The sequence below is a fragment of the Numenius arquata genome, chromosome 6 (assembly GCF_964106895.1).
Source record: "Numenius arquata chromosome 6, bNumArq3.hap1.1, whole genome shotgun sequence".
NCBI lineage: Eukaryota > Metazoa > Chordata > Aves > Charadriiformes > Scolopacidae > Numenius > Numenius arquata.
Genome location: NC_133581.1, coordinates 51,055,364 through 51,077,961, shown reverse-complemented (window position 1 = coordinate 51,077,961; position 22,598 = coordinate 51,055,364). Strand labels below are relative to the sequence as shown.

General features: G+C 36.5%; 1 protein-coding gene across 1 annotated transcript in view; it reads right to left on the bottom strand.

Moving 5' to 3' along the window:
- Positions 1 to 22,598, bottom strand: part of AQR (aquarius intron-binding spliceosomal factor) — a 56,678-nt gene that overhangs the window by 25,601 nt on the left and 8,479 nt on the right. Inside the window, exons 8-22 of the mRNA XM_074150027.1 lie at positions 22,137 to 22,237; positions 21,382 to 21,458; positions 20,021 to 20,085; positions 17,953 to 18,069; positions 16,882 to 16,995; positions 15,957 to 16,060; positions 15,023 to 15,125; positions 14,519 to 14,639; positions 11,530 to 11,671; positions 10,573 to 10,751; positions 8,528 to 8,695; positions 7,912 to 8,081; positions 2,842 to 3,083; positions 1,115 to 1,261; positions 509 to 578 (exon numbers count right to left, since the gene is read on the bottom strand). Coding sequence (XP_074006128.1) covers positions 509 to 578; positions 1,115 to 1,261; positions 2,842 to 3,083; positions 7,912 to 8,081; positions 8,528 to 8,695; positions 10,573 to 10,751; positions 11,530 to 11,671; positions 14,519 to 14,639; positions 15,023 to 15,125; positions 15,957 to 16,060; positions 16,882 to 16,995; positions 17,953 to 18,069; positions 20,021 to 20,085; positions 21,382 to 21,458; positions 22,137 to 22,237 — 1,920 coding nt within the window. The remainder of the gene's footprint in view (positions 1 to 508; positions 579 to 1,114; positions 1,262 to 2,841; positions 3,084 to 7,911; positions 8,082 to 8,527; positions 8,696 to 10,572; positions 10,752 to 11,529; positions 11,672 to 14,518; positions 14,640 to 15,022; positions 15,126 to 15,956; positions 16,061 to 16,881; positions 16,996 to 17,952; positions 18,070 to 20,020; positions 20,086 to 21,381; positions 21,459 to 22,136; positions 22,238 to 22,598) is intronic.

Here is a 22,598-nt window from a genome sequence, read left to right as displayed (position 1 = left end):
AATTCGCTGGTCAAAAATTACTTTCAGAATAGATCTACAGCTTTGGTTTGGTTTGTAACTTCTTAGTTCTAGAAGTCAGCAGGATATAAAGGACTGTACATTACATTTCACAAGACAGCAAAAAAAAACTCCCTGAAGACAATTCAGTGACTTTCATTTCCTTTAATGGAGTTAGATCAAACTGAAAATGATGCAAGTAATTTAAAATAGCCAAAAATAACAGACATGGCAAAAGCTTAACACTCTAAAACTAGCAATGCAACCACCAAAAAAGTAAATTCAGTTGTTGTCAACAGTCTTCACCCACTGAAACACAGGATACAGTTATACAGAAATCAAATGTGTTTCTGTATGATTTTGTGAAGATGAGAGGATGTTGAACTTTTGTATGTTAATTTTTCATATTTTTAAACTATTAATAGAAGTGACCTCAGCAAGGTTATAGAAATGTACCTAAAGCCAGAATCACATAAAAGAAGAGTATAAAATCCTTAAAAAGAATTCTTACCATAGTTAGCCCAGGCTGCATTCCTGCACGTATAGCCTCAATCTGAGTATGGGTAAATTGAATAGTATTGCTGTAACAAAGGGAAACAAGATCAGAGAACTGATAGATTTTGCCAAGAGTTTTGATAAAAGCAATTGTTTTAATAAGTTTGATTTAAATTAATTGGCTACATGTTTCTTCAGAACCACATGCTTGCAAATGATTAACTTTTTTATAGACATAACAACCTTGCAAAACAGTAAATCATGTTGTCCATGTAACAACAAAATCATCCCATCTAAAAGACTGTCTGTCTTTAGTTATTATTTGCTGAGAATGCTGTAAAATTATTTAGGTATGATTCTCCTAATGTTCGAAGTCCTGAAACAATACTAAAAGACAGTATTTCTCACTGTTCTTCAAGGGAATTTTTTTTTAACAGAGAGCAGATAATAGACTAGTTTGATTTAAATGTAAAACAAACCAGTCTCATATTCAAATCTTCTTTCAGTAATGACTTGTTTACAAACAACAATATTATTTTTAAGTATTTCTGAAAACGTATTTTTAAGTATTTCTGCTATGCATGTGTTACCATTTGTAATTAAGTTCGCATCTGTTTATTACCGTTTTGGTTGATTATATGGATATGGTCCCCTGTTTGGAATGACATGAGGCTCTACAATCAGTGTTTTAGCTTCTTCAGGTTTTTCTTCATTCCCATCCTCTTCTTTTCTTTTCTTTCCTTTACCACCCTTTATTGGGAAAGTTATCCTGTAACACATAGTTTAAGACTACACTTCAACACATTCTCTATGACACCAGACTGTCTTAGAAGTTTATACAGAAAGACTTTTTTTTTTTTTCACCATTAGGACAAACTTTCACACAATAGGGAAACCAGAGCTGCAGACAACAAAGTATTAATGAGGATAAGGAAAAGAAATGACAAATAAATCAATGAAGCCAATTTTAAGAAAGTATATTTGACAAAAAGTACATCAGAAGTGCTCCTCACATAGCTTGAAAAGCCAGAAGCAGTTGAGAGTGAGCCAGCTGGAAAAAATACTGAAGGCAAAGAGTTCATAAATGAAAATGGAAGGGCCAGGAATAAAGTTATAACAGAAAGCCACTGGCACTGTCTGTTCAGCAGTAATAACTTGGTTTTATAGCCCTCTGTATCATATGTTAGCAGGCTTCTCTACTCTAATTCAGAAATAAGTCACAGTGAAGGAATTCCAATGCATATCCAAATATCTTGAGACAACAATGCAGACATCTTTAACAGCAATAAATCTCTTAGTCTCTTTACAGGACAAATGCAGCAGAAGGAAGAGCAATAGCTCTTCATAAATAGGAATATCTGCATTTTAATCTATGAACTGAAAATGAGTATCAGTTTGTTGGGGGAAATTGTGCATGCTATCTTGTCTTGATACCTTCAGACTACTTTTGCATGATCATACAGCGTTAGTGCCTTCTCCACGCATATTCTACAGGCAGTGTTTGAAAAAGAAGCATGGAAGATTATCTCCCTGCTTTTCAAGACTAAATTTAGCCATGACGAGAGCTAACTGTTGTGGGGGGAAAGGCATCTTCTCCCTTCCCAGTCAAATCTATTCCTTCAAAAGGAAATATATTTCAATTCTTATTAACTTATACAGGAAAAAAGACAGAGTTTCTTCAGTCCAGCTAAAGAAACTATTCTCCAACGCCATGCACTGTGAAATTCAGTTGCCAAGTCCAAGGAGGTCCACGGGGGGGACAGAACTGTCAAGTCTAAAAATGCTGGACAACAGCACCACTGATACAAAACATGTAAATCTCATTTAGTGGTCACAAAGGTAGACATCCTATTTCAGAAAGCATTTCTAAATTAAAATAAATACCATGTGATTTCAGGCTTAATTATTTTCAGTGAATGGTGCTTCTAAAACCTCAAATTTTAACTGATGTTGAAATTGCTGTTCTTAGCTTGCTTTAATGAGATATGTAAGGGAACTATGTAATTAAAAAAATCTTTAGGCTGAACTTGAGGAAGCTAGATACCATAATGCAAAAGCGACTATGTGTCTTGATTTTATATCACACTGTTGCTTTTCCCATATATTCAATAGGCTGATCTACAAGCAATGCTCTGATGCAATTTTAAACAGAACAGAGCAGAAGCTGGTCCTGAGCCAAACTGCAGTATACTTAACTCTGTTATATAACTATTTAAATCTTACTATTCACATATTAACACCTTTTCTTAAAAGAAAGGGCACCTCTTTTCAACCACTGAACTCAAGTCCACCTGACAACGCCCTTCAGCAAGAATACCGGACCAGGAATACTTGAAATTTTGAGATCACCTGAAGGGGGGTATTTGGAGAGCTGGGTTGTCAACAGTCACTTTAATATTGTATCCGGGAAAGCTAGCTCTTAAGTGATCAATGGACAGGAAAGTGTCATTAAAATCCAGAGTTGCAATCTGATTTGGCATTTTCGAATAGTGTGCACTACTTGGGTCTCCGTATCCGAGAATGATGTCATGCAGCCAGTCAGGAACCACACAATCTGTGTTCATCAGATTCCTAATAGTCTCCAGAACAGCCTGTAAATTAGAAAAATAGAAAAAATTATGAGAGAGATTGACTTTTTACCAAGAATGTGTGACATACTGAAGACTAAACAAGTCTATTCTAAGATGCTAGCACATAACAGTCTTTAACTGACAGGTGTTTGGTTAGGTTGAGACAATATATATACTGTGTATAAATGCAACAGAACAGCATCAAACCATGTCATTCTTAAACTATCCTGTTAATAAAGAGCTAGTAAAGAGGACCACAATCATCAGTAAAGTGTTCATTCCAGAACAGTCAGAGGAGAAAAAAAAAAAAAGGCATAGCTCAAAATAACCTACGAACAAAATATAGTGTCTGCTATGGCCCTAGGTTATTGCCCTGGTTTTAGAATGAACGATTCACATTTTGTCAATAGCTACACATATTTCTGCTTGAGGTTCTTCTCCAGGACTTTCATACAGTCAAGCTGCTTATACCAAAAATACATTGAAACTTCTGCATGGTTGTAGTCCTGGCACACACTGGGTTTCTGTGTACAATCTTGAACTGCACCTGCCTTGCTTCTTGGCCCTTTCTTTCCCCACTGAATTTACTAATCCAAGAAGACAACTGATGACACCACAGAGTCCCCAACACGTTCCAAATACATATTCTTCTACACAATTTCAGTTTTGTGGATACTGATTGAGCTACCAATTTCTGGAAGCAGCAAATGGTAAGCATTAGGTCAGGCTTTTTGAAGACTACAGACACAGGGTGTTTTAAAACAATTATTCTTTAGTTTGAACAGCACAAAAATGGTATTTAGTGTAATGCACAACTGTGTGGCAAATGGATGCCTCAGCCACCCTAAAACCTAGACTCATTTTTCACTGGAAATCTAATAAATTCAAGAACACCCTCACGCAGCTTAAAGTTTCTTCTTCAAACCTAGAGATTTCATCCCTGCAGCCAGCTAAAGTTTCCCTCCAAAAGCTTGCCCTTCATCCCCAAATTAATTTCTCTACTCATCTGTGGTTATGTCGGAATTTTCTCTCCTTTCCATCTTCTGTAAAAACTCCAGATTTCAGACTTGCACAGAGGCTGTGCATTTTAACTAAATGAGAGGTCCTGCACTGAACTTCTGAAGTCTGAAGGTCCTGCAATTACTTCAGAGGCCCAAGATATACTGATGGACGAGTCCCATATTAACTGAAAATATTTATTTTTGTTGCAAATATAAAACAAGTGATTCTGGCTTAAATGCATACTAAGCATAGCATAACATATTTGTGCTAACAAAAGCACAAATAAATCGGAAAACTTCTTCAGGTCATCTTTCTAAATCTAGATGATTGATTTCTCAGAGGAAAGATTAAGAAATATGTCCCTAACAGCTCATGTGCTGTTTTGACATCACAAAAACTTCGCTTCAGCTTTTCAAAAGTAACTTCTATATATGTAAAACCAGTAGGATTAGGTGTTGTAAGAACTAACACCGCTGACCAATTGTAGTGACACAGTGGTGTCAGCTCCAGCAAACACATTGTGTTTGCAGTTCCACTGCTGCCTCATCTGCTTAACTTCCCAAGACCGCACAAATGTTCTCCTGTCTTCTCTCCTACAAGCTCAGCTTAAAACTTCAAGCTGCCTTCTATCTACTCAATACACTATCAACACTAATCACGGTGATACCCTTGTTTTCTTTTATCCAGCTGAAGTTAGAAGAGTTTGTAGATAACATGGAAAGCTTGCACCCAAACTGGTAATGACGTGAAAAATCTGGAAATATCTTAGTTTGTCTTGACAAAGAAATGCATGGGACTTACGTAAAACCAGCATAGAATGGTTTGCATTGTGATTTGCCTGTAATTGAGCTGCAAGTACACAGCACAAATCTGAAAGGTACACTCACATCTAACAGCAATTCTGAGCAAACTTAAGCAGCACTTCACTGCAACACTTAAAATGCGTACAAATGCGAATTAAAAAAAAGTCTATAGTGCCAACATGCAAACAGGATTTGGCAGAGCTTACTTGTGCTCACAGACACACAACATTAACAATCAGTTCCAGGTGGTAGGTTTGTTTGTTTGTTTTCTTTTTTTAATGTTTTTTTTTTTTTTTGTGGTTTTTGTTTTAAAGTAGAGTTATAAAGGACCCTCTGTGAAGTACTTCCAGTCCACCAATCCACAGCTGGATGGCACCAGAATGCTCTGGGCAGACCGCAAGCTAGTGTTTCACACCAGAAGCATCTTTCCAGATACAGAAAATAAAAAGGCAAAGTCTTCCTGCCTCCCTCTTTACCCATCTGCACAGAAGTTGCTGAAGAAGCCTTTAAAATGAAAGTCACTTCAATTACACAATGCATGATTTTAAGGCACCAAAAGAAAGGCAGTTTTTAGTTCATGTTGCATTTTCATAATGGAAAACTTAAGGAACATTAAAGATTCAAAGGTCTAAATGATCTAACAGCAAAGAAACTGAGCAAGCATACAAAAAATATTTTCACGTTTGCTCCCAACAAAAAAACCCAACAGTATCTTGTGCTGCATTAGGAAGTTGCCAGCAGGTCAAGAGAGGTTCTCCTTCCTCTCTGCTCAGCACTGTTGAGGCTGAATCACAGAATCAGAAAGGTTTGCATTGGAAGGTCATCTAGTCCAACCCCTCTGCAATGAGCAGGGACACCTTCAACTACATCACGTTGCGCAGAGCCCTGTCCAACCTGACCTTGAAAGTTTCCAGGGATGGGGCATCTACCACCTCTCTGGGAAACCAGTTCCAGTGTTTCACCACCCTCATCATAAAAAATTTCTTCCTTATATCTAGTCTGCATCTATCCTGTTTCAGTTTAAATCCATTACTCGTCCTATCACTACAGGCTCTAGTAAAAAGTCTGTCCCCACCTTATAAGTCCCCTTTAAGTACTGAAAGGCTGCAATAAGGTCTCCCCCGAGCTTTCTCTTCTCCGGGCTAACAACCCCAACTCTCTCAGCCTGTCTTCATAAGAGAGGTGTTCCATCTCTCTGATCATTTCTGTGGCCCTCCTCTGGACCCACTCTAACAGGTCCATGTCCCTCTTGTGCTGAGGACTCCAGAGCTGGATGCAGTACTCCAGGTGGGGTCTCACCAGAGCAGAGCAAGTAGAGGGGCAGAATCACCTCCCTCGACCTGCTGGCCACGCTTCTTTTAATGCAGCCCAGGATATGGTTGGCCTTCTGGGCTGTGAGCACACATTGCTGGCTCATTACCAGCTTTTCATTCACTGGTACCCCTGAGTCCTTCTCCTCAGGGTTGCTCTCAATCCATTTATCCCCCAGCCTGCATCGATATCAGGGGTTGCCTCAACCCAGGTGCAGGACCTTGCACTTGACCTTGGTTGAACCTCATGAGGTTCACATGGGGCCACTTCCTGAGTTTCTCCAGGTCCCTCTGAATGGCATCCTGTCCCCCAACTGGGAGCACTGTGTTCAGTTCAGCAATGGGCTCCTCAGTAAACTCAGTAAACCAGAGGCATTTTATTACTGGAGTGAGTCCAGTGCAGAGACAAAGACGATTAAGGAACCAGAGCATCTTTCACAGGAGGAGAGGCCAAGAAAGCTGGGACTGTTCAACCTGGAAAAGAGACGGCTCAAGGGGTATTGTATCAATGTGACAAATACTTGATAGGAAAAGATGAAGATGAGGAATCCAGACTCTTCTCAGCAGTGTCCAGTGACAGGACAGGAGAAAATGGGCACAAAATAAAACATTAGATTCCATCTGAACACAAGAAAACACTTTTTTTTACTGTGAAAACAATTCAGCACTAGAAGAGGTTGCCCAGAGAAGTTTTGGATTCTTAATTCTTGGAGATATTCAAAACCAAACTAGACGTGGTCCTGGACAGCCTGCTGCAGGTGACAATGCTTGAGCAGGGGGCTCAGACTAGATAATCTCCAGAGCTGCCTTGTAACCTGAATGATCCTATGATTGTGTAATTATGCCACCTGATCAAAAAAGTTTACTATGGGCAACATTGACCACTTGGACAAAGTTAAATTTATGTCAATTCCCAATTCTAGAAACACAAATACACATTTCAACTTTGCTGGGGAACTTTCCTGGTTTTCCTTTAACAGAGGGCAAGGAAAGTTAAGTTACTGATAAGCTTCCTGAAAGCTTATCATTAATGTTTGCTGAATTTATATGCAAAACTGAATTAAAGTTGTGTGTATAATTTTAATCTTACTTACATGCAATATAGAGTATCATAATGCATAGCAACAGTTTTATTTTGAACCCTGACCAGATTCCTTGAAGGCTCTCTTGACAATGAGTACCCAAGGAAGTAAAATGCCAAAGAATGCACTGCAACAGTGTGAAAACTATTAGGGCAGGAAAAGAAGCACCATTCAATCTACAAAGCTCCAGTTAGAATACAAGCTCTAAGGACTATCAAATATATCAGTGCTAAAAATCTCATCTGACACCCTCAAAGGCCAATAAGAAGCTAACAGGTTTCTCTGATTTTCACCTTTTGAGTAGTTATTCCTCCTTTTCCTACAGTCCATTACTACATCAGGTAACAAAAATGTTCCACATAATCCTTTGACGCAGAAGGACGAATACAACTGATCTGTAGGCTAGTGGTTAAAAGACCAAAATTATGCACTAATCTTTTTTTATATAATCATGTGAAGTAGGAGTGTTCCAATTTTCAGTCATTTCAACACTTAGCTGCAGGGGGAAGTTATCACCAGGTGACATGCTCTGACTTCCTGAAGTGATCCAACACCATCTAAAAAGCCTAACTACATGCATCTAAAATGAACATTTCTCAGTACTGCTGGCATATTCAGACAAACTCTTTAGAGTCAATGAGCAGTACCTTACCTTGAAATTGTTTTCTTTTGGTTTTCTTCTCATTATTATATTAAATGTCTCATAAACATCTTCTGCTCCATTTTGGATTGTATTGGTCATGTCTTGTTGATACTGGTTTGGGTCCAGAAATACTCTGTATGTTCTGCAATCCCCTTTAAGTCTTGGTTTGGGTTCAGGGCCTGCCCGTAATAAAACAGTAAGATTAGAATTTGAAGTAGTGTTACAAGCAGATTATCACTCATTTAAGTGATATATAATCATTCTTAAAATGAAATTTAGACAAATTTAGATGATGAAACTAATTTCTGCATGGCATTACAAACATTCTTATTACCTGTTTTCATCCCACTTCTAATAGAGTTTTTGAATATAAGTTATTTTATTCCTAAACCCAAAATATAATGGATTTATTAAATAATCTAATTATATCAGATTTTACCAGAGGAAAACTAGTTAACCTTTCTCAGGCTGCTTATGGAATTAGTTTGTTTTTTCAGGTAGGAAATGAATTCAAAGAGAATTACTCAAAAGAGAAGCAAGTCCATGATTAGGCTGTTAACAAATAAAAAAAAAAAAAAAAGCAGAAAAAAAGTAAATATTTTGAAGAAGCTTTGGTATGCCATACCTTCTTCAATAACACGTCCTTTCTCATCCAACATGCCCTGTATTTCACAGCCTCTGACATACACCAGACCAGTTTGCTCAACAAAAGGTCGTCGTCGGTCAAACTTGGTGCCATAAGGTTGTGTGGGACGTACCGTAATCAAAAAGCAGACATCATGTTTACGCAGACCTGATTCCGAAAAGGAATATTCAGTGATTTGATTGAACGCCCTTTCCTTTTTCCATTCCTTAATATATATATACACACAATAGAATACATGAAAATTTCTTTTAAATAAAACCTCACCTGTTTACAGAGAATGATGTGTTCTGTTTCAAAATATGCCTTTAACTTAGAGGATACAGAACCATAGGATATCGTCATCTTTTCCACTATTCCTGCACACTAATATCTGCTAGGACTTTACATATGAAAAGGAGAAAATGTCTGCTTACTTTCATGACAACAAATATTTATTTCAAGATTTTTCTTCTCTCAATAGTCTTACTTAACTTACACAACCTAGATAATTTCAGTCTTATCTCAAAAGTTGTGTGCCATCAATCTCTTATTCTCAGTGGTTTCTTCTTGATTAACCTCCAATTTTATTTTTTCCACAACAATTTAAGTGCAGTGGCTAGAATGGGGCACAAAATCCTAAATAGTTATTTTAGTTATCTACTTAACAGGGTAAAAGGTCACTTAAGTTACTTGTTTTCCATGCTACGTTCCAGTTTATAAATCCCAATATGACTTGGTTGAGTATTTTTCTTTTTTCCTCAGCAGCAACATATTGTTGTGGAGTCACATTTGCTTTTGAGCAACGATGTCCTCGGACTCTTTTCATTCTACAGAGCTAGTGCCTAACAAGTTATTCCCCCAACATGCATTTGTGCAGTGACTTGTTCTGGCTTTAGTTTAGTATCTTAATATTCATCCCTGCTGAACTACACCCTACTTTTAAATTGCAATTTCTCCAGTTAACTAATGTAATTTTAAACACTAATCCTTTTCTTTAGTATGCCTGCAGATTCTCACAGATCTAAGACACCTTCCAAATTTTTAGTAAACCCATGCTGTATTTTTCATATGAGACAAGTAACTTCTCATTACTCACTGGATATTATCCAACCTAATAAGGTCTTGATGAAACTGCTTTACACCGGGCAATGATTCATCAATTCTTTAACTCAATTTTGATTAAGTTAAAGCATTACGGCTTCTGAAATCACAGAGGCTGTTCTAGTATTTAAAAAGCTAGGTGCACCACTATATAGCTACCTTCAGCACACTGAAGTCTGCTGCCATCCTCCCACCTTCTCTACTTTAATAGAAATCTACATTCCCAAACTTGTATCTGCTTATTTATCACATGCTCCAGCTTTAGCGTTTTGCTGCATGACCTGTAATCACACTATGCAGCTCCAGCACATTTAACAAGTTTCTCTAACAAAAGAGAAGGGAGTGACATTTACTGATAATCCAAGTACAAGTACATGCTTCTATGCCACTTGCCAACACGGTCAACTAAAGTTCAATTCCCCAAGCAAGAGAAGTGTCGCCTGTGGATACTTATAAGAAACAGTATTTGGTACAGTCAACACTTCCTAATAATATTCAAATACACTGAAAACTACTAAAATGCATTGGTTTGAATTAAATCAAAATCTGTCCTCTTCACTCGTGAGACAGATATCACATTCCCCGCTACTTTTCCATTATTACATTATCAGCACACATATTAATTTAAAATGCTAAGTTACTTTTCTACATTCCCTATAAAGGGCAGAATTTTACAGTTATAAACTGAATGACATCAATCTGAAAGAGCAAATGTTCTGTCCTCAGCGGACGTGTAAATACTTTAATAATTTCGATCTTTAAGGAAGTATAATCTTCTTAGACTTGGAATTTGAGTAACTGACTTTTAAACAGTGCATGAAGACTGGAAAAATTTGTATCTTGGACAAAAAAAAAACCAAAAACCTTTCTTAAAATAAGATTACATCAAAGTGTATTTTGATGAGCACCTATTTTGAGCACCTTATTTCAAAGAATATAAGTACCTTCCCATTCATCTTTGATGTTATCTCGGACATTCAAATTAATTGTAACATCTGCTCGTACTCGCATGGGCCAGTTTTCACCAATATTGGGCTTTGCCACCTCCACCACGGTGAAAGAGACAATGGGTTGCGCCATCCTGGCCCATCCACCAAAGACCACACCTCCATATTCTGATAACCTGAAAAAAACCAAACCAACCACCCCCCCAACCACCAACGTTCTGTTAGTCATTATCAGATAAGGGATTTAGTTCTTTTTTTAAACTGTGAAACAATTTACCTCACAGTCAGCTCTAAGGCAAAAGCAGAAGTATTAATTTTACATGCTATTGAAGTAGATTCACATAATCCTGCATTTCAGAACTGATGCATAACATGAACTGACTTACTCCTATATTTCAAGAAACAAAGGCAACTTATGCTGGATTTTATAAAACAAATAAACAAAAACCCAACAAAAATTCACAGAGAGGAAAGAAAAAGAGAACAAAAAGCAACGACTGAATATAAGAGAGAACACACCAAATGAACCCCTGAAATCTATAGAGGATCGAAGTGTGGCAGATGGTAAATTCAAGAATACTCAGTAACACCCTTCACAAACCAGAAGAGGTGGTGGTAAAGTTTCCAGATTTTGTAATGTCAGCCAAGGCTTAGTACTTTCAGAAAACTAAATCACCTGTCTTAATGCAACAAAGGTTGGTTTCCAGCATCCAACAGACTGTCTTAACACAACTACAAGGATAAGTATCAACACAACCTTACAAAATCATCCCACAGCATGGCAACACCTCATGGAAGAAGTTAGCATGAAACATAGGATCCATGCAATTATTTAGAAAACATTTGTTACTATGTATTTGTTATACACACACAGTATCAGTTATTCATTCTTGAACGCACTTTGATTACAACTGAAGTTGAACTGACTGGTTTGCATCAGCTAATAAACATTACCATGGTTTCATCCTGCTGACACTGTCTTCAATGTCCTGCCTGATCTCGTAGGTGGACTCCAAGCGGAAAAGATTGAAGTTTCTCAGCAGGTAGTCATGAAGAGTCAGAAACTGTAGATTCAATTTGGGAAGTGCAAGACAGCCTAATGGGGTAAGGGTGGAAGGGAAGAGGTATTTGATGGATAAACAAAAAGATTAATTAATATATTGGTTATACAGATTCATAAATACGCACACATGCTATTATGTAACTACCATAGTTGTTATTCTGGGAGATTCTAAGGACTACTCCTTTTATACATACACACCACTAAAAATCATACATTTTTCAGGTTTTCTCTAGATGAACCTGCACAAGATTAAAGGAATTTTCATCCTTCTAGCAGTAATACAGTGAACTCTCTAAAGACTGAATCATTCCCTGTATTCAGACTACAATAAAATTGATTTTGTAAAAATGCAGGGCAAAATAACAATTGTTGAATTCCCAAAGTACTAAGACAGCATTAAATAATAGTGAAAAAGGCTCACTAACTAATAAAAACAATGCATTATCCAACAGTCCTCCATTCCAATCCTTTATGTTTATTTGAAGTCATGAAAACCATTAATGTACAAAAAAAGTTTTAAGCCAAGAAATCAAATTCTAATACACAATTTTTTGTTACTGTTACATATATTTTTTTAATGAGAATGAAAAATATGGGAAGATTAGATCTAACTACACAATGAGTATTAAAACTCCTAGACAGGTCCTAAAGCTTGCACAGCTTGAAGGTAGTCTAAGATGCAAATTTTCCATAATAAAGATTCTTATATGGTACTCATTTAACATTTCCGGACTGAAGTTCCAGTTTGACACCTACGCTTACGTCCTGTGAAAGCATCAGGCTTTTGTAACTTGCAATATTATCCTTGAAACCTTTCACTGGTGTATGTACTACATACTGGCTTTCACATGCATTGAGATACAATGGCAGTGAAGAAAGGCGACAGAACACAGTAATTTCTATTCTGGAAAGCCTCATGGTGATAAAATACTTTAACACATTTCCCAACACCAAGTAGCAAACCCTGTCCTCTAAAGCTGGTTATATGCACAAAGGGCAGGGCCTGAAGCAACACCTCTTAAAGGCTGTACAGCATTTATCAGACAGATACTCTTCTTCCCTCATTTAAAAAAAATAAAAAATAAAAACAATATGCCTATCTTTCTTGGGCTAAATTACTCTTTTTTAAGTTTTATACACAAGAATTTAGCTACGTTTAAGAACACACAAAAAACCAAACCCCAAGGTGAAACCAAAACTGTCTTGTTTGAAATCAGGGCTGGAGAATACGTGGAGATCAAAATGAGAAAGTATAAACTGAAACTAAAAGCAGCAAAATAGAAAAATAGTTGTAGCAGTCTGACAGTAACAGAAATGCTTCCCAACACTGCTATCAATACACAGATAATAACAGCAAAAGAGGTCACCACGGGAGGAAGTGTTTCCACTAACAACCACTGTTACTTGCCAAAATTACATACCACCATTAATAAAACTTCTTCAATCCATTATTAAGAAGTCACAAAACAGCACATAAACAGGTGTGATGAGACGCTCTTTATTTTTCCTTCCCCCTCACACCAACACATATATTGTGGTTAATGTATTTGGCTAATAAAACACAAAATACACACACTGCATGAACAAGTTCAAGTACTGCAAAGTCAGCCTTCGAATACAGTTTGAGTGACAGCTAGTAAAGCTATCTTGACTTGTATTTAAAAACCTGAATGTTCCAGAGTATTACAGCAACCTCTGTGTTTACTGAAATAAAAATAAAAAAATCTTGGTTTATATATTAATTTCCTAGAAATTACAGCAATCACCCTGTTTTGGTTTTTTTTGGTGGGTTTTTCTGGTCTATTTTCTGTTGTGCCTTTTTTTTTATTTAAAGGATAAACCCGCTATTAGGAGACCTGCTATTCAGAAGAATCTGAATCAGCTTTTAATTACTTGCATCATAGCAAACATAAGTACTTCATCTCTTCTTGAGCAGATCTCTAGATGGCATTTGTACCATATCTGTCTGGAAAAGATCCTTTGTTTCCTATAACCCTGCCTTATCTAAAGGAGTCAAATTTCAAAAATCTCTTCCTTCTCATTAATACTTGTTCATAGAAAATTTATCCCAAAAAACTAATTTATGCTAAGCAGCTGAATTTAAGGCTTATACCTACACAAAAAGCCCTCTGAATCTAACCTACACAGAGGAGGGTACAGAATACTCACTGCTCAAACCAGAAACATACTTTATACTGGTCTTCGAAAACATATACTGTTATTTGGAATTTCCACATTCCAAATTAAAATGTTCAGATTCATAATAAAAATTCTCATGATCCACATTCAAATAAGTTTTTTAAAGTAGCTAGACAAAAATATACATGCTGTGTATTGCAAAGCTTAAAATTACGTAATTCCTTGTTTGCAATACCTGCAGTTTGCTTCCTTCATCACAGACACATTGAGCAAGAACACTAGGTTCTAAATTTAGTTAATGAAAGGGAGCATATGCACTCTACATGTACACTTCTACCTTGAAATAAGAGAGTAAGATAATTAGTGTTAATTTCCTCCCATCCTCACCCTTTTTTAATTTTCAGAAGGCTTCATAACCTGTTTCACCTTACAGTAACTACCTGTCCCACAGCTGGTGGTACAGCACATCTGTTACCCAGATTAGAAGCAAGTAAGTGTCTTTGTATAAACACAGGCCTTTGGATTTTTCTTTAAATTCACTATAAATTTGCTAACAATTTCATCTCAAAGTTCTTGATTCATAACTCAAAAAAACCCGACCTTACCCTAACATGCTGGAGTGTGCCAAAGTACTGCATATATAAGTTCCAAAGACAGAATGAACATCAGCATCAGAACTGCTTTTTTTTTTTTTGCAGTGTCTACTTCCCTGTTCAGCATTTACTGAACTACTAATCATACCTTCTCCAGAATAATACTCAGTTGGTACAATATTTTCATCCCAAATAATCTTCTCTGTGGGATAAAGAGGCATCTGGTTGAGTTGCTGAATTTGAGATATTCGTCGCTCATGACGGGAAACCTAAAGAAAGGATGCATTTTAAACTTCCGTAAGTCAGAAAGAGACAATAAAGCTATTTTTGAGACATACACATTAATCCATAAGACTGCTGGTGGTCACTTGCCATTTTCTCTCTTTTAATAAGTTCTGGATTTGTAGGTTTTTTTAATTAAATATATAAATGACAGTGACATCAGAAGATGAACAAATACACAGTCCAACTATTGGTCATAGCACTATAGTCAAACAAGCATTTGGCTACTCAGCAGACCCAAAATGTTGTGGTTCACAGGTGGTTCAGAAAAAGGTCCTATATAGCTACTTTACTACAGTGTAGTTGCTCGATTTAGCTGCACCTTGAGTTTGCAATGAAAAAATACAAGCAATATGAATTATGGTTTTACCAGCAACTCCAGCAGAAACTCCTTGTCGTAGCTGGAGTCCTCCCCGTCGGGCAGGGGCGGCAGCAGGCAGAGGTACGATGCCACCTGGTGGAGAACGTTCGAGCTGCACAGCAGAAAGAAAAACACAAGCTTATGTCACTGACACCGAAACGCCACAGAAAGCACTTATGGGAACTTTCTTTTGCTTTCCTTTAAAAAAAAATTTCCAACTATGAAATTCATCAGAGACCATAAATTACAGATCAGTATTTTAAGTGAAGACATATTTAAAATATTGATTTTTGGAATTATTACAAAAGTGCTCTGGAGCACTTCCATGGGTGAACCATGCTCAGCCGCAGCTGTAAGCTGAACCACTCATCTGCAATAAACACAGCAAGGTGTGAATATTTATTGTTTCAAGACATGTACCTGAAAACAACCAAACAGCAGAGCACACGTTGCCTTTGTCAAAATACAGACTGTTATCCTTTTAATCACAGCTTTTACAATACAGTACAGTTAACTCAGTGGTATACTTTTACAATTGCTGTTGTAGTTTTTGCACAAGAGTAAAAAAAGTCAAATTAAAAAAATTAGAGGTTAACTACTGTAAGCGAATTACTGCTACACTTAGTTTAAGCAGCTAGCTATTTTCCACAAAAATCACACACTTTTTTTTTTTCCACTTTCTCACATTCATCAGAATAAAGGAAAATACAGATATTTTTCTCATACTGGAATTCTAGTACTTCCCGACTAGTGGATGCAAACTCTCCCTTGCTCCCTATTTCAGCAGATGTAAAGGCACCACGACAAGTCACAAAGACCTCAGAAGTCACATAAGAAGGCATGTGAGAAATCAGAAAGAAAAAAGGCTGGAAATTTTTTAAATTAAAACATACTGAGAACAAAGAATTTGAATTTCATGTTAAATTTCATTTTGGTAACTTACCTAAGGGGTCCAAATAACTTCAGCAGGGAATCACGAGTATCTACTGCAGCTACATTTGAGAGTGCAAAGTCATATAACTCCGGGAAATGTGCAAACGCTGCTCTCTACAAAAGACCCATGCCCAGAAACCGAATGTAAGCATATTAATGAAACAACTTAATAAAAATGTACATATTTATACAAGAGCACAGCTTCCTCTGATTTGTAACACATAGTACCACTCTGTGGATGCTACCAGGATATTAATAAAACCCAGGTGAAATCTCCATTTTTCTTAGCACCACCTATTTGTCTATTTGTTACTCTTGTGCCTCCGACACACCATCTGTTTTATACAGCCTCCTATCAGCATTTGTTCTATCATTAAAATAAAACATAATGGGGCAGACACGTAGCCTTGTAGACAACTAGGAAAAACAAGGAACATGTTTAATTTAACCATGCTTCCTTGGTTATTTTTTTTGTTTAAACTGATGGGAAAAGAAATCTGAAAATTATATGACTACAAGTAAAGTGAATTTTTACTTTGTCTCTTATGTACAAAGGACCACTGTTGATACCATACACGTGCACTGATCTTGAAGAAATGGTGCCATCTACTGCATAATCATAAGTTAAGTTCCTACACCACCTAATTTTCCCTTCTGAATAGATTTAATGGGAGCAGTTCATTTCAACAGTATCAAATCAAAAGTGGTGGTCTTTTGCTAGAGCATATTATTTAGTCACAGTCACACACACAACACTGAAGCATTAGCGTCTTTGGTATAGTATAGAAAGTCAAGTTAAAACTATTTTTCCTGTTGAGTTACAGGAATAAGAGGTTTGTTTTGGGAAATAATTTAATGTCTATTCCAAATGCAAATTAGATCAAAAAAATAAAACCAAATCCTTTCCTCTTGTAAGCACTTTGCTGTCCGCCTACCTGTAAAGACGTAATTCTGTCATAGTGAATTGTTGTCATCTCATTCTCCGTCAAAGCATTTCCAGTCTGATCGTTGATCTCAAAGCCAGTGTAGAATTTAAGCATATCTAAAAGCTGAGACATCATCCGTATAAATTAGTGGATTAACAATAAGAGACACCCTACCACAAACAAAAATTTAAGAGGACAAATCTGGGCTCTGTGCACAAACAAGAGCTCCTCACAGTTCTTGAAGAAATGAACAAAGGAGTGGTATGTAAATCTTATACTTGGCTGATGCACAAAATCATTTTGTTTAGGTATCTCATCTACAAGCCATAGAAATTACAGCACAGACCACAATCAATGCCCTTTCATTTACCTACCAGGACTTGAAACTGAAACTAACTGCACTAAGGTAACCCAGTTCACTGAGACACTGAGCCCAACTTATGGCTTGCTGCTACCAAATGGGAGAGGGTCTTGCTCCCTACTGCCCGTTCTGATGCCAGCTCCAGAATTCATCCAACCTTTCAACAAGATTATTTAACTCAGAAGAAGAAAATTATACAGATGTGCAGCTGGCTTTGTGTTCCATCAATGCTGACCCTCAGCAAAACAGAGCAAATGCCAGAGATGGGGGACAGCAAGCAGCAGGAAAAGCAGCTGAGATGCAAGAAAGGGGAGAGAGCTTCAGATCCTGCCATAAAAAACAATATACTGTCTATGACTGAGTAAACTGAAGGACAGTAGTGAAAAACAGCTGCGATATAGAACAGTCTGAGGTCAAAACGAAGCACAGAAGAATGCACTGGTGACAACTTCTGCAATACGTGGGGTAAAGCATGCCAGAAGCTGCGCTGTTTTCTAGGTTGTACTTTTAAGAATTGGTCAAAAATAGAGCTAGAAACCTAAGAGCAGTTACACACAGACGTAGAGGTAAGGAAGAACTACTGTCTGAAGGATTTAAATAAACATGTATTTTGCATCCATCAGAAAAACCTGCCTTAACAAAAAAAATAAACAAAACAATTGAGATATTTAGAGCCGCATCAGAACGAAAAACTTACTTTCACCAACTTTGTATCTCACCTGGCAAAAGAGATGACCCTCCTTCTCTCTTTTAGCAAGACTGGACAGGTAACAGTGAACAACAAGATGGGAGTCATCCAACACTGTATTAAACCAGCGCCGTGTAGGAAGCAAAGCCTGTGGTAAACAACCTCATGTTAGTACAAGCAATTCTTCAAGATTTAAGAAATCCTGGTTTCTCATAACTTTACATTTCAAGAAGGCATATCAAGATAGATTGCTGCACAGTTATTTACATATCTAATACACTAACAGAAGGTCTCATATTAAAGCAGCATTTACATATGCCAAGACACAGGTTTTATGCAGGTACGAACACAGCCTTTCACAGGAGTGGGAACACAGCACAAACCTGCCATTAGTGGGATTGCATCCTGCCAGTAATAACAGTAAATTAGATAAAGCAATTGTTCTACTACTAAGCGTCTACATAATGGCTGTGTGCTACAAAAAGATACGTCAAAGTACTGCAATAGTTTTAAACTTTTGTTTTCTATACTAATTTAATGAAAGACAAGCTTGTCTTTCTCCAGACTGCAAACGGTGTTACTTCTAAATATGGTATGGTATCTTCTAGTCAAGACTCTATACTCAAACTAGATCAAAGAATTTTACAAACCTTAATTAAAAACCTGTAAAAGTTTTTTTGTAAACAAAACTGAGATCAGTTCTTCTCAATAAATAAATAGCTTAAGCTGCTATATGTAGCAACTGTTCAACAGCATACAGTAGTACACCTCAACAATTCAAAAGAAAAATGAGTTGTTCTCAATGGAATCTACAGACTAAATTCAGAAAGCCAAAAAGATCAACATGGTGTTTAGAACTAAGAAGAAGAAAATAAAAGAATCTGCAGTAGAAAATGTTAATTGCCCTGCACAGTAATTACAAAAACCAAACTCAGAAAATTATAAGAGCTTTCCATGGAGTCATTCCTTTCAAATTACCGAATCACCAAGTTTTGATGGCAGTCTATATACTTTAATATGAAACAAATACTCCAAAAGAGGCCTCAACATAAGTAAAAAGAGCCCATGAACACAGTACAGGCTACTGAGGCAAAAAGACTTGCATTTACAGCTAATTTCTCATTTGCTTTTTCCAGTCATTTACACAGCCTTCATAAACTGAGTTTCAACCTTCCTGTAATACCTAGTGAGAACCAACATCGAACATACTGACCAAGCATTTTGGCCAACAGCCAGACTTAAGTTTACCTTCAAATACAAATTTTCTCTATGAGGGTATATTATCTCCGTAAGAAAACAAGCACTCATTTAAAGAATGCCTTCTATTGCAACTAAAAGCAAAGGCTACTTAAGTGATTTAGCAGAGGACAGTTAGCTTGTATAAGTTCAAGATCAAGCCATTTTAAAAGTCCCTGTGCTTACTGTCTCAGAAAACCGTCTTATTTCAGAATGTCTTCTAAATCTGAAGTTATCTTAAATAAATTGCTACTTGTGACAAATTATAAATTAATGTCTTTTATTTTAATCCTGGTAGTGTGAAGCAATGTGGTAAGGCATCCCACTTTCTCAGTACCTACGGAAAAAACCTCACTCAACCTCCTTTTATTCTTTAACAAACCTAGATCAGCAGCACTGTTACTTCTAGATAATGAATTCTAGTCAAATAGAAATAGCTTGCGTTTCAGAACTAACAATGCTTTCTGGGATTATACCCCACAACACAAAAGATACTTTAAGAGACATATTAGGCACTGGGAAGAATACTCCTGGGTTATTCCTAGCGGATTAAAGTGTCACACTTTTTCATCAATTGCCAGAATCATTACCTACCACTACTCCAATTAACAGTCTTCTTCACTGAGCAATTTAGTAGTTTTATCTAACAGTTCATCTGGTTTATAAACATTGCTAGTCAGTTCCCAATGTGGATGCACTGCTACAACCTCCTATTTACAGATGGAAAACCACTATTAAGCAACCATATGCACAACTGTGACATAACCATCTGGTAACAGGAATAAGGCTGTAATAATGACTTTATACATTTAAACCCTAGAAAAGCACACCTGGTAACAGGTTGAAACAATTTAGTAACTTACCTCAAGATCTAGCATGAGTTCAATGAATCTCTCACAATAATGAACTTTGTCCATAGAAATAGGACCTAGATAGGAAAAAAAAAAATAAAAATAAATAAAAATAATAAAAAAAAAAAAATCTTTCTTTTTGCCATTGATCTACATCACAATATATTTGTACTTGAACTACTCTTTAAAAATGTAATAAATGCTACTAATATACCAGTATTAGATTAACAAAATAAAAAAGTTAACTAGCATATTCTTCTTGTTTTCTGAAACAATCCTTTTTTTCATTGCAAACCAGAAGATTTTTGGATATAAGAAAGTAATGGAATCACACAGTATCAGAAGTGATTTTATCCACTCCGGAAAAAAAACAACCAATGTGACATACAAAAATGCACACTTCCACAAGATACCAAGGGCCTGCTAAGCTGCTTAAGAACTTTTAACTCCAGGCACTCAAAAATACCTGTTTAAAAGCTACAATCAAGGTGTGTGCAAAAGGCCTTGACAATATTGAAAGGTGCTCAGTGGTGGCTACTAAGGAGCCTTTAGAATCATGTCAAAACATAACGCTAAGTCTGCTTTAATGAATATCCATTTCCTCAAGCCTCCAAAGAACTGTTCATGTAAATCTTCCTAAAAAAGGCCTTGCATAATTGGGAAAACAAAGGGGATAGGTATCCTTTCTGAGGAAGCCATGATACACAGAATTTCCCCTTAGAGCTCAGTTGAGAGCTGAAGTTTGCTAAGAGTTTAAGAGGAAAAGCAGAACTCTGGGAAGTGATTTCACCCAAATTGTGCTGCACTTAAAGCATAATAAGCCTTTTTTGTCAAAAGGCTAATACCTCCCTGTACAAACACATTTCCTTTCTAAATCAGGCAAGCATATAATTTTGCTTGTCACAATGACTTATAAATCAAGAGCAGTCAAATCTTACAGAATTTCACTTCACTTACACTTTTGTTCTTACCGTAAATCTACAGTACTGACAGAATAGAGCCTTATGATATGCATTTATACCACCTGTTTAACAATGCATCTAAGTATGTAAGAAATGCTTTAATGCTGTAAGAAGGCTGTAAGCACACAACAAAGAATATCAGTACCCAGAAATACTTTATTAAATCCATACTGAACAAAAGGAGAAGAGGTTAAAAGTAGCTTTCTGCTATTTCATTTTTAAAGCATATACAGATTTGAATACTAATTTTGACATGAAATCCATACAGACAGGCATGGATTTCACTAAAACCCCATCCAGACAAGGTCACCAACCTCAGGTTGGTATCCTAAGGAGTAGTTGCGTCAGCAACAGAAAAAAAAAAATGTAAGACATTATCAGATAACAAAGTAGCAAAAGAACCACGGTTACCTGAGACAGGTATTGATTTTAGCACAGAAATGAACTTCTGAATGAGCTGTGAAAGAAATCTTCTCTCCCGATATGCTCTAAAATCAGACATATGATAAAAACATTAACATTCCTTAAATGCAGACTAGAAGCACGTTGTATCTTTCACTAATACAAAGTTAGCTGCTTTAAAATTTATATAATGGTGCTTTGAAACACACATAAAGTGTTTAGATGATAACTTTTCTCTCTGCATTCATGCAGACAGATTAGCAGAGTCTACATTTTTAGGCACAGAACTCATTAACAACCCATGCTTCTACTGACTCCAAGAGAAGTATGTCACCACCTACACCTCACCACACTGCAACACAAAGGTATTGGAACATTTAACTTTGGTGAGATACACAGAAATTTAGTCAAAGACTTGCATAAGCTATTTACTCAAGAGCTAAACATTTGCTAAAGGTCATGAAAAAATATGAGTAACTACACGAATATTCTCTTATGGCTTTCATCCTTTAGCTTAAATGTTTGGTATCGCAAATTCACTGATCAAATAAAACATTAGAATTCTATAATAGTACTTTGCACAAAGACTACTGGAAAACAAAATAGTTTCCAGGAAACCACATATGATCAATCTTTATTTGCCATCTTTATAGTTTTTTTTTTAAAAAACACATTTTTTTAACGAAACAATTTATTTTAGCTGAAACACAATGAACACATTAAGGGCTTTGGATTTAACAGGAAAGAAGGTTTCTGTAACATACTGCATTCTTGTCTCCTCATCCATTTTCTCATCATTTTTCTTAATTAGATTCCAGAATTTTCTTAGTTTTGGTGTCTTTTTCAGCTCTTGTTCCAGTCGTTTCTGAAATGTTAAAATGTTATTCAGTCACCAAGAATCCTTGTTTTCATGAGAGATCAAAACACAATCCAGTCTTCTTATTGAAAAAGAAAAAATATATAACAAACTGAAATAAACAGCTGCTTTGGATTAATCTCACTAAGTATCACTGTAAAACAAGAATGTAATCGCCAGAGAGAGTCTAGCCATGGCTAGATGTCAGCTCCACTCACCAGTTGCTGTGATCTCATGGCCTTGTCTACAAATTGTAGCTTGAAAAAGCTATAAGCAACAAAGCTTGGTTTTATGAAAAATTACATAATTAATTAATAATTACAATTACATGGAAATTTACAACAAACAATAAAGAGAATTTTACCAAGCA